Genomic DNA, 13,643 nt, shown 5'->3' on the forward strand with positions numbered 1-13,643 from the left:
AAGCAACGTCCCAGTGTACCTCCATCGTAGTACCATGGTAATATCATGATACTATTTGAAGTAACGTTAACGTTACATTGGTATTACATAAATATAATTGCTTATGGTTATAGTAATATATAGGCACCACAGTGTGTATCTAAGTACAGTGGGATAGTGAAAAATATAGTGATAATATGTATTGCCATTATGTAATGTTACTTTGTGCATTGCTCAACATATAAACTTTTGCATTTATTAATATTTAATGGTCAATAGTGGGCAGATTGACCGATATATAGAAGAATTGCCATATAGGATGCTGATGAATATGATTAATTCTATTGACGAGACACAGTTATCTCAAAATGGCTAGTTAATCGGTTAGGCCAATAAAACGGTGACGAAAAACACATTTGCAGAATTGCAGCTTATGAAGATCTTTGGCCACACGCTGATTTGTGATTGAATTTCTTTATTGCATTCTGGATGCAGTGTGCTTGTGTTAACTGTGGATGTCTTCTCCAGGGCTCCACTGTGGATGTGCCAGATGTTTCCCTGTGCCTGTCCGGAGGCGGGTGCGAAAGCGAGCGCCTGCCGTCGTCCCGCTGCTGTCTCTTCCTGAAGAGCTGCTCCTGTGTGTCCTCCAGTGCCTCTCCGCTGAGGATCTCCTCGCCGTCAGAGCTGTCAGTCCAGCCGAACACAAGCATCTGACCTCATCAAGCCGCCATGACCAGACAGGGGTTTTCTAACAGTGCATGTCGTGTGTTCCCGCAGGTTCATTCTCATCTCAGAGACGTTGTTGATGGGAACTCAAGCGTCTGGGCACGAGTGAGCTTCAATGACCGCTGGCCGGCCCCTGACACCGTTTGGTTGTTTGAGAGGTATGATACATTTTCACCAGTTTTTCCACCGGTTTTCAGTTGTTTCTGACTGCGGATGAGGACCGTAAAAGTAATGATTCACATTCATTTGTGGACCGGTTTGTGTAATTGAATCCAAACGAGTGCATCAAAAGGGCCTCGTGTAGATAGAGTCACTGTAGAAATAGTTTTATTTGAATCATTTTCAGGCATTGAAAACATTATTTTATATTTCCAGGTTTTCCATTACTGTGGAAACTAGGGCGGCATGATTAATCAAAATAAAACCGAAATCACATTATAGCTTAGAGTGATCGAATCACAAAGACTGACTAATTAAAGAAATATGTGCAGCGTTTTTCAAAAATGAGTTCATTTCTCTCAAAATAAAAGTTTGGTGGTTTAACGTGTATAGATAGATAGATATAGATTAGTATTGTTGTTTTATAGTTGGACCGTAAAGCAAAATGATTAGAAAAGGCAAGTTTATTTATATTGCACATTTTACACATAAAGGTCATCTTAAGTGCTTAACATTTAAAAGGAATTAAAATAATCATAAAATAATCACGATAGATGCACAAGAAATAAAAGTAGAGAATAAAATGATTTTAAATTGTTTTAAAATATATGTAAAAAAACAAAGATTATTTTATATATATATATATATATATATATATATATATATATATATATATATATATATATATATATATAAATGTGATTTGTTTATAATTATAGAATTGTTTTATTTTAATATAATTATTTGATAATAATGTAAAAAAAATAAATAGTTTTTTCCTTAGTTTTGCCTAGGTTTAATTGCATTTTTCACTTTCAAGACAGATTAGTAAAAGCTTATTTTTGTTGTTGCTTTTTTTTTTTTGAATGTCATTTTATTTCATTTTTCTCATTAATTGTCCTCTATGATATCTAGAGCTGCGGAGAAGGGGAACTTTGAAGCTGCTGTGAAACTAGGAATTGCGTATTTGTACAATGAAGGCCGTAAGTTCCTGCTCTCATTCCCAGTGTTCCTCTGATTTGATTGGTTGATTTGATTGATTGATTTGATTGGTTGAGGGTGTGGTTTGATTGGTCTGATCAAGCTGTAATGACGTGTGAATGTGCTGCAGCTTCGCTCAGCGAGGAGGGCCGTGCCGATCTGTGCGGCCGCATGGCAGCGCGCTTCTTCAGTCTGGCCGAGAGCCTCAGGTCCCCGCTCTCAGACCCCTTCATCTGGCTCTTCATCCGGCCGCCGTGGTCCACGTCTGGAGGCTGCTGTAAGGCCGTGGTGTACGACCGACTCCAGGCCGAGTGTGAGACCAACCTGGTGAGCAGCATCTATAGCCACGACCAACGCTTCTGGTGGCTTTTATTATGATATGACTTCATCGAATTAATTAATAAAATTAAATAATAATTTTATTCATTTACATTAATAAGAATGCTTATTAATAGTTGAACACCAATAATTGAAATGCTAAAAATTAAGCTTTGCATCAAAGGAATAAATTCAGCTTTAAAATACATTAAAATATCAGTATTTTACAATATTACTGTTTTTACAGTGGTTTGTGATTAAAGAAAATGCCTAATCGGTGAATGTTAGAGATTTCAAAAAATAAATATAAAATACAGACAAACATTTAAATGTTAATGTGTATATCTATATAAATAAAATATGCAATAATAAGTTAATATTTTTCTTCCATATTGAATGATTTATTCATTTGGTTTACACTTAAATTCATATATTTTTATTAAAAAATTTAAGTGTATATTAATATATATATTTATCAAATATTTTGCCAATGTGGGGTAACTGTTTTCTACAAAACTAGAATAAAAAGTGCATAATTATATTTGTTTTATTTGGAGGAATTGTTAGCATCTCATTCTAAATATAGCAATATGTCTTTCTTGTGTGTCCAGGGCCGGAGAGGGCCGTTACTGTACTGTCTGGCTCGAGTCCTTCAGCTGTTTGACGTGAGTGTCCATTAAAACTGAGAAAAGAAGGAATCTGATTTGTAGCATCGCTGAATTAATTGATCTCAAAGTCGTGATCCGTGAGATGCTCATGTTGGGTTTAAGTTGCTGATCTGATGTTTTCTGTGAAGGGAAGCACTTCTTCTCTCGTCATAACCCCTCAGACTGAATCCATATCAAATGAGCGGTTGGTGACTCTGTGTGTTTGTCAGGATGAGGAGAAGCGTGGCGAGGCTGCGGTGATGCTGAAGGAGTCGGCGCGCTGCGGGAGCGTGCAGAGCTCGTATCTGCTGTGGGAGATGAACCGCGGGACGTCGGTAAGAGCTTCCTCAGGACTCGCTGATCATTGTGAGTCTGTTTCTCTGCTGATGGCTGCTGATGGTTGGTGTGTGTTCTGTCTGCAGTCGGCCGATCCCGGCAGGTATCTGCAGTGCATGCGCACGCTCAGGGACTACGCTGCTAAAGGATGCTGGGAAGCTCAGGTGACTACACTATAAATGTGCATGGAAAATTAGGTGTTTTTGATACACATTTTTAATCGTAATATGCATGATGAATTTATTTATTTTTGCAGAAATATTTTATATATAAATTATATAGTAAATTACATAGTAATGTGTATATATTATTTTCCCTTTTGGAGACCAGAATTATTTTTATTTTAAACATTCCATGTTCTTAATTTCACTTTCATTAAGAATGAAGGCGATTACTTTACTTATACTTAATGTGTAAAAAATAAAATGTAAAAATTATATATATATATATCACTTGAGGATCAGATTTACTTTGCCTTCCTTTTCTTTTGCCCTTTATGTTCGGCATATCATTATTATTGAGAATGAAAACAATTAATTGATTTTTTCCTAATGTATAAAAATATTATGTAATAATGTAAAACATATTAAATGAAAAATATATTTTTATATAATTAATAATATATTGTTATGCAAACTTACTGATATTGTGAGGCCCAGATTTAGTTTTAGACTTTGTTCAGCATTTCATTATCACTGAGAATGAAAACAGTTACTTGATTTTATTTGAAATGTGTAAAATATTTAATATAAAAATAAATAAATACATTTAGAAAAATAAATGTTTACCCACACACACACACACACACACACATATATAGTATATATATATATATATATATGTATATGTATATGTGTGTGTATGTGTGTATTTTAGTTTATTTTGTGGACTGGATTTAATAAAAACAAAAGAAACCTTTTTTACACCTATCAGATTTGTTTATAAAAATGTATGTGTGTTTATATATATATATATATAATTTGTATTAGCATGAATAAAGCCATGGTAGCATGGTAGAACTATAAACAAACATCTTCTTTTTAATGATCTCTCTGGCTTCAGTTTATTTTCATGTTTTGACCTTTGCTGTCTGAACGTGACGTCTGTGTTTGTGTGAAGTCATTACCGATCATCCGTCTCCATTATGCTTCCATTCTCACGATGCCTGTGCTCCGAGCGCGCTCATAATGGAAGAGCACGGCCTGGAAAGCTGCGTCATCATTCCTGTCATCTCATCTGGAGCTTTTCTCTGCCACTGTTGACATTTATTTGTAATAATCAGCAGCTGTGCCAGATTGAATACCGCTCTGACGCGTGTAAATAAACATGTATGGGGGCTTCAAATGAAGAGTGGCGCTCTTTATTGCTATGGTCTGTACATTTGTGACGCCATACTGAACACACACATTCTGGGTTTCGTGTTTGTCTAACTTGTCTCTTCTGGTCTCCCAGCTGGCATTTGCAAAGTCATGTGGATCCGCAAGTCCTCTGGGTCTGGAGCCGCGGGCCTGCGCTGAACTCATGGCCCAGTTCTTCCACTCCGGACCGTCACCCCTGAGATACCCCAAACACCTGCAGGGACAGGACATCACCACCAAGAGGTACAACATCAACGCTTCAGATCAGCTCCTGATTCAGCCTGCAGCTAATAGACATGAAAACCTGCAACTATGAGAGGATTGTTAGAATGTCATCATGACATATGTTATATAAGCTTGAAGCACAGATCAGATCGCCATGACAAGAAATCAGTACTTGTATCAGCTGCAAAAATCCTGATTGGAGCATCACTTATGTATATATATAATTGTCTCCCCTGTTTTTTGGCAGGTATATTCTGGTGGACTGGCTGGTGGAGGTGACCACCATGAAGGACTTCTCCAGTCAGGTGCTGCACGTGACCATCAGCTGTGTGGACCGCTATCTGAGCCGGCGCTCGGTGCCCAAGGCCCAGCTGCAGCTGCTGGGCATCGCCTGCATGGTGATCAGCACACGGTGAGCCGCTAGCACCACACTGACGCTCTGTTCCTGCTGTTTCTGTGCCCCGCTGAACTCTCTGACTCGTCTGACCCCTCAGATACATCAGCAAAGAGATCCTGACCATCCGCGAGGCCGTGTGGCTCACAGACAACACCTATCAGTACGAGGACCTGGTGCGCATGATGGGGGAGGTCATCTCCGTGCTGGACGGGAAGATACGGGTCAGTTACACAGACGGAAATGCTTTCACACCAGCACAAAGACCTTATTCTAGGCTGCCGGCTCAGATTAACAAAGCCTTGCATCTGAAGTTCAGAGTTCAGTGCCAGATCTGAGAGAGCTGTGGACATAAGAGCTCACTGGCCAATGCAACGTTTATCAGTGAAGGGATTGCAATGCGTTTGAGGAAAATAAAAATGTCAAGAGGGATGTTGAATATATATGCATTTCATTCAATACTGACAAGCAGTCTAAGTGAAATAGCTAGTATTTATAGTGATTCTTTTTTTTGTCTGTTTATATTTATTGTTTTGCCTAGTTCTTAAATAGAGTACGTAATATTGCATAGAAATTTCTGTACTAATTTCTGTAAAATATTTTGTATTTTCAAATAATTTACAGGAATATACAAATATTATGGAAGCTTTATTATAGGTATTATGTATGTCTTTTTTTTAAATATAATAATAGAAATAAATATATAACACAATTAAAATATGTATATAATTTTAAGATATTTTATGTAAATATACAGTATATATTCATATTTTCTCTAATTAAAAATAATTATTTTACTCTATTTTTAGACTTTTATTTAGAGTGTAAAGTAGCATTTTAACATATAAAAAACAACTTAACACTATAAAGCAATAAATATTATTATTTTTTCTTTACATCTGATACTTATATTTACGTTTCCAATAACTGATATGTAGATCCAATGTTTTACGACTAATATCGCATATAATAAAAAGTCTGAAAACAGTGTTGACTTCCTGTTGAAAGCACAGCAGTGCAATGACAGCGATGTACCAGATGGTGCCATTTTATCTGTAAAACTGATATTTAAGAACTTATTACATGGAAGACAGATTATCAGTCTGTCTCTAATAAAAGATTATCTCACAGATGTTCAAAGCCAGGCTTTCTGAGCCTTAAAAGAGTCAGTTTCATTGATATGAACCATTTAATGGTGCTTCTTAGTAACATGTTAATGTGGTGTTTCAGACCCCCACAGTGCTGGATTATGGGGAGGTGCTTCAGTCTCTGCTTCCTGTGGAGCGGCGCAGCTCTCACCTTTTCAGCTACATCTGTGAACTCTCTCTGCTCTGCTCGCCCCTCACCGTCCCGGGACCGGCCCGACTCGCCAGCGCCGTCCTGCTGCTCACCCGAGCGCTGCACAACTACGGTACCGTCCCACCGAACACATGAAGCATTAGGGATGGAACGAGTCGATTCACAATTACAAAACCTGAAAAGGCGCTCTGTGTCTAGCAGAAAAAGACCCCTGTGGTGCTGTTTTAAAAAGCGCTCAGGACTTTTTTTTTGAAAACACTGCTGGCCTCCTCAGAAAAGACACCAAGTGTGAACATAGCCTTAGGCTTTGCCTGTGCTCTTTCCATTTAAAATTAGATGCAACCACTGCATTTTAATCATCACCCAAACAGAGATGCAGCAAACATGCAGCATGAGCAGTTTTTAATCTCAATTTGATTGTATAATTTAAACATTTGAAGCAAAAACAGATTAGTCTGACTTTAGTTTTGATAACTATACATAAAACTAGTGTTGTCAAATCACTAATCGTGATTAATCGCATCCAAAAAAAGTTTTTGTTTACATAATATGTGTGTGTGTGTGCTGTGCATATCTATTATGGGTATATAAATGTATACATTTCTGAAAAATGTTGTTTATATATTTAGAATCTAAATTATGTAAATTCATGAAAGTGTGTGTGTGTGTTTGTGTGCATATATATATATATATATATGCACACACACACAAACATATTATGCAACCAAATTTTTTCTTTAAAATGAGAGATTTAATTGTTTAAGAGCACTACATAAAATATTTCTGAACGAAATGCAGACGAGCTGAATGAGATGAAACTCCACTCTCTGCCAGCAGGTGGCGCTTACAGACACTAATGATGTAGTGTGTCCTGGGTTACCGCTGTAAACAAAGCAGAGCTGTGCTTATAAACACTACTTTAATATGCATTGTTCAGAGCCAACATGAAAAGAAAATATCACGTAAACTTCTCTAAAGACAGCCGGTTCCGACGATTCTCAGCCGGTTTGAATCGTCATGTATTTAAATCGTGGTTCCTCGTTACATCCCTATGAAGCAGTCCACAAGCCTCATTGAGAAACGTGTGTGTCCCAACAGTTCCCGTGTGGCCCGTCCAGCTGGAGGAAAACACTGGACTCTCCAAACACGACCTGGTCTCCTGCGCGTTACTGCTCTACGTCAAGTGGTGAGTGTCTGCGTCAATCCTTATCCATCGGATTCATTCACACAGAGGCGTTTACTGTTAAACTGAGCCTGAGAGGAGCAGTCTTTTCACAGCGTCGCTCTGTAGTTGTTTTATCGCGGCGGGTTTGTTTCCTCCGCAGTGTTTCTATGGAGGCAGTGATGTGCAGTCAATCAAAGTCAACCTATTTAATTTGTTTAGGTTAAGTTGAAATACTAAAGTAACTAATGCTAATAAAGGCTATATAAACACACTTTAAGAAGCACAAAATAATGAAAAAGACAAGCATTGCTAAACATTTAAATAAAATTAAAGTTAAAGCTAAAATATTAATAAATGAAAATGTATTGATATATGAAATTTCAGACCTAAATTAATAATACAACTGATATTACAACATTAATAAACAACAAGATTATGATGATAAATTGTAACTAATAACAAATTTAACCAATCATTTGAAAACATTATTATAATAAACCAAAAAAATCTAATATAAACTATTTAATATTTGTAATCATATTGTTTTTGTATCAATTATTAGTTATAATACTTATCATTATTATATTTTTATTTCTAATAAAATTGTTGTTTGTTTGTCTCAACAATATTAACAGAAAATATTCAAATTATGAAAGTAATATAGCAATTATTTTAAAATAACACTGATTCTAATTTCTTTATTATTTTATGTGTTTTATATTAGTTATACAATATGTTAGTAAAGTGATTCTGAATTACTATTTTATTTATTTTTGGAGCAGCGTTTTCTGATGCGTTGTGTTTCAGGCACTGGCTCTTACATATAGCTCTTCAGATGATGTCTTCAGATCTCTCAGGCTGAGGCGAGTTACAGCGCTCTCTCTCTGACTGATCTCTGAGATAATGAGCCGATGTCCCACTGATTTCGAGCTCAGTGGGGTCCCGAGGCGTGCGGAGCGGGCTCATGTGGTTCGGTTGAGATTGAGTTATCTGCTGGAGATAAATGCAGAGCAGTCGAGCAAGTTTTGATCTGCCCTCTGCTTAATCTTAATCTTAATATAACACTTCTGTTTCAGGTTCAGCTGTGACTCACCTCCTGGCACCAAACTTATGTTTTATAAAAAAAAAAAAATGCCTCGAAGTTACATAAAATGCATGAAATCTCCATAATTTAACATTTATAGAACTGTGAAAGTCAATTTTTCAGAATAATAATAATATAATATGATACGTTTTTTATGATTTTTATATGATTTCAGATCTAAATCAATTACAAATATAACTAGGGTAATATAACATTTATATGATGCTTATTATAAATTATAATGGTTATAAACTGTAACTGCTAAAATAAAATCCAATAATTCAATAAACGATTACAAATATTCTAATATTTGCTAATGTTGTTTTTGTATTAACATTTTTGTGATCAGAATACTTAATTCAATGTGTTTTTGTATCAGTTAGTTATATTGGTTATATTATTTATAATTACTAGTTATATTTTTGAATATATTGTTGTTTATGTGTGTTATATTAGTTATATATTTTTATTACCATTATGAAGTTTATATATTAGTTTAAAATGTTATATATACATTGTTTTAATATTGGAATATTCACAATATTTATTATTAATTATAATTATTATTTTTTAGTTTTAATATTAGAATGTTAGTAATATTTTAATAATACTATAAATACACACCACACACAGACACATTTGTCTGTCTGTCTGTTTACGTACACCCACACACATTTTATTATTTTAGAATATTTGTAATCCATTATTAGTTAATACATTTGTATATTTATTTTAATGTTGTTTAATATTATAAATTAAGTTAGTTATTAATTTGTTATTTGTTTTTATATTAGTTATATAATATTATTTTTAGTATAAATATATAGTTTGTGGTTTTATATTATTCATTATAATTTGTTGTGATTTTAGTTTTATATAAAATTATCATCATTTTTATTTATGGAGTAAATGTTTTGGTTTTAAAGCCTCTTTCTTGCACACTGTAGTAATTTAGTTTTGATTTCTAAGAATCCTTTGTAAGTTAATGTATTAGTGTCTCTGCTTTGACAAGTTCACCAGCGGCTGATAACTGCCCTTCATTCGAGACTCGAGACCAACATCTAGAAAAACTTTTATTGTTGCATCACATTCTGTGGGTTGCATTTTTATAATGTCACAGCTGATGCAAAAAATCAAAAGGTTTTCAATCAAATCTTAAACCTGATCTTTAATCTCACTGACGCGACTCTTTCTCTCCACGCACAGTTTCGGTCAGGATGTGCCCAAAGACTACAGACACGAGTCTCTGACCGGAGTCAAGCAGAGGTTTGAGGACGACTCGTATCATCAGATCAGCAGAGACACGGTGAGTGTGCTCCTCTCCTCTCAGAGTCCTCTGTAGTTCATCTGGTGAAGTGTGTGTGTGACGTGAAGTGTGTGTCTGTGGCAGGTGATGGGCTTTAAGGAGCTCTGTCAGGTGCTGGAGGTCCCAGAGGTGGAGCCGCAGGTGGAGGCGCCCAGCGCTAGCTGTCAGTTAGCAGAGATGCACACCTTCCTGTCCTCTCCCACCAGCAACAGCAAGAGGTGTGAACTCACGTTACCTGCATGGGCCTGAATCCTGTCTAGAGATGCAGGATCATGTTAATCTTTCAACCCTGACTTTTTACATTTATTTTTATGTGTAGCCTATAGTGAGTATCTTTTGAGCGCAATATTTCTACATGAACACCAAGACAGTTTGAGGAAACATCAAATATCATTCATTTCAGATTGTGGGGGCACTGTAATTTAAGAAAATCCATTAAATTCTGTAATATAATAGTTGAAGTTTGCCACAACTGTATACACAATTTATTCTATGTTTTGCAAATAAGCTTTCTTTATTTTTTTTTATTATTTTAACAATATTAGGGGAAAATATTGTATGTCATATACGAACAGGCAAATCCTGTTTATTTGGAAAAAAAAATTGTTAATATAATGTTAATTAATTTGTTATCTTCATTCGTTCAAATTATTTTTTACGTGTTATTTTTGTTTTATATTTGGTATATATTATAGAATATAATATTTACTTAGTTATATTATTTGTTAACAATACTTAATAATTGTTGTATTATTAAATAATTGCATTAATTGTAAAACATTAAAAATATATATTTATTATAGTATACAAGTGTATATAATATATAAGGTTTATTAATTAATTAACCTGCATCAATATTTTTGTTTTGTATATTTGAAGTTAATGTTTAAGTTATTTGTTTTTTAATAAAAAATTAGGCCTGTTGTCATTTAAAGCATTTGAAATGAAAGTTTAAGTGTGAATATTGTTAATAAATGTAAATGCAGAAGATTAGCCATCATACATCTTAGTATTAAAAAAAAAGAAAAAAAATCTTTATATCAATTTATATTTATATCAATGCATCTCTAATACTGATGTTTTTTCTGCATCCTTAAAATGATGTTTTGGGAGAAAAGACGGTGATTGTTGGAATGCATTGATTTTTTCAATCGTTTTTGTTGATCAGGAGGCGTGAGGACAGCATGCAGGAGCATCGGGGCAGCTTCCTGGCCACGCCCACAGCCGAACTGTCCACTCAGGAGGAGATGCTGCTGGGAGACATCCTGGACTGGAGCCTGGACACTTCCTGCTCCGGCTACGAGGGCGACCGGGAGAGCGAGGGCGAGAAAGACGGAGAAAGTGAGTGGGGGAAATGGCTCATATATCATCTAAATCATCTTCTGAATCATCTTCCATAAAAACAATAAGCAATTGTTATTGATGCATGAGTCACATTAGTGTCACGACATCTTGAGTTCATCAACTTGAGATTCATATTGCATGGATTCTGAGCAACCACTTCAGATTTAGTTCTATTTTTATAGAATATATGTAAAAATATAGAAGCATTATATAATTTTAAATGCAAGGCGAGTTTATTTAAATAGCATGTTTCATACACAATGGTAATTCAAAGTGCTTTACATAAAAGGAGGTAAAATAATCAATATATAATCACAACAATAAAAGCAAGGGATTACTTTTTTGTTGAAATGATTTAATATAAAATGATGATACATATGATGCAGTGCAATCAGTTTGGATGTAGCTCAGTGCTCATTCAGTTAATAGCACTGGTTCAGACAGAAACTACCCTCATGTCATTCCAGTCCTATATTTCCTCTACTCTGTGAAGCATGTTTTTTTCCCCCCACTTAAAATAGTTAATTAAACAAATAAAAAATTATTTATTAAAAAAATATTTTTCAATTAATTTTAGTTCCTTAAACTATTTATTAAAATAATCTATTTATCATAATTATTAAAAAGTTATAATTATTGAAATTCTTAAGTTATTTGATGTTAACTTAATACTTTTTATTAAAAAAGTTGTATTCAATGGAAAAAAAGAAAGAAAAAGGTTTCATTTATTGTTAAATTAACTGCAAAACAAATGATTTTAATAAAAATACTTAGAATGGAAACTCATCATTTAATTAATTTAATAATAACATTGTTAATATTTCATTCACTGAAAAATATTTTTACAATTTATTAAAACTGATTATTTCCAATTTAAATTAATGATAAAATCTAAATCATTAAAATGGGATTTATTTTTATTTAAATTGTTTACACAATGTATTACTAATTTATATTATAGTTTCATTTGTTATTTGGAATAATTTTATTGTATTATTAAAATTCTCACCTTCAAAAAATTATTAATTATTATTATTTTATTATTATTATCAAATGACTGTTAAATCTGTGTCTGTTCCTCGCACAAAGCTCAACTTCAGAAGACTTGAAATAAAGCACAAAGCTTGCATGGGTAACTTATGCTGTTTTGTAAAATATTACAGAATCTTGTTAAAGCTCAGACTTCTCTTTTTTAAATTATAATATTACATATATTTTTTGCTTTATTTTGTGCATGATGTGCGAACAGAAAATACAAAAATGTGAGCAAAAAAAAAATGTAAATCTTCGTGGCTGTTACTTTTAAGTTTCATGACATTTGAATTGTCCAAGCACCTTTTCAGTCCCACTCATCGAAAAGGCCGTTTGATGAGTAACCGAATGTCTTTCTGCCTCAGTATCAGCTATGGAGGTGCAGATGGAGCCGGCGGTCGAGTGCGCTGACAGACAGATGCATTGTTGTGCTCTCTCCAGCGATGACGACAGCCTTTGTGAAGAGCCCACCGAGGAGGAGGCGATGGGTGGGAGCAGCAGACCCTGGACACGCCACCTATCCTCCTCCTCGAGCACCTACTGCACAGAGCGCCTCAGCTCGGGATACTCGTCCATCCAAAGTGTTCCCAGTCCGCACGTCTCTTCCTCTGTGGTCTCTCCCAAAAATCCCGCCGGTTTCTGTCTCCTGCTGCCGCCTGCGCAAAGGACTCGCCGACAGGTGAAGAGGAAAAACACAGCAGCACATAGCGAAGGAGAGGCAGAGCGCGACGAGGATGCAGCCAACGTGGCCTTCCTTAGCCTCTGATTGATTGACAGGAAGCTGTCATCACTTAACGCTTAATCACTTCCTGACCGCCCACCAGGAGCACATTGGTTCACTGGTGCTGACGGTCTTCATCTCAGAGCAGCAAGAGTGAGATAAAGGGCCTGAAATGTCCATTTCTGAGCTTTAAATACGATTAGAAAAACAAAGGTCACGTTTTTTCCTTCCCATAATGCAGTTCACTTCGGCTCCCGATGGCGGGAGCGCCTTCACCCGACTGTTGCTGTTGACAAGCAACGGGATTAATGCCTAAATGTGTTAAAATCACTGGAACTGTCACTGTTTCTGAAGTCTTGTGTACGTTGTTACGTCTTCGAATTTAAAAGCATACTGTTTACATAATAGGACTGAAAGTTTATCAAATATGTCTTTTACGAAGTTACATGCAGCTACGGAGAAAACCCACTCAGTCCATGAAGGTTCATGTTGACAAATACACTGTGTGAACAAAACTGGTTCGTTTACGTGGATGTTTCTCATCGCGTATTTTGATTATTTATCCTGAA

At 35.2% G+C, this 13,643-nt stretch overlaps 1 protein-coding gene across 1 annotated transcript; it reads left to right on the top strand.

Annotated features, from left to right (window-relative positions):
- Positions 1-479: 479 nt before the first annotated feature.
- LOC113067366 (cyclin-F-like) lies at positions 480-13,143 on the top strand. Its single transcript, XM_026239731.1, has 16 exons — positions 480-665; positions 757-863; positions 1,780-1,847; positions 1,976-2,172; positions 2,775-2,828; positions 3,041-3,145; positions 3,233-3,310; positions 4,599-4,747; positions 4,977-5,141; positions 5,224-5,347; positions 6,354-6,534; positions 7,521-7,608; positions 9,878-9,977; positions 10,062-10,195; positions 11,146-11,318; positions 12,719-13,143. Exons 1-16 carry the CDS (start codon positions 495-497, stop codon positions 13,117-13,119), a joined length of 2,295 nt encoding a protein of 764 aa, XP_026095516.1. The 5' UTR covers positions 480-494; the 3' UTR covers positions 13,120-13,143.
- Positions 13,144-13,643: the final 500 nt, after the last annotated feature.

This window comes from Carassius auratus, linkage group LG28B, assembly GCF_003368295.1.
Source record: "Carassius auratus strain Wakin linkage group LG28B, ASM336829v1, whole genome shotgun sequence".
NCBI classification, from domain to species: domain Eukaryota; kingdom Metazoa; phylum Chordata; class Actinopteri; order Cypriniformes; family Cyprinidae; genus Carassius; species Carassius auratus.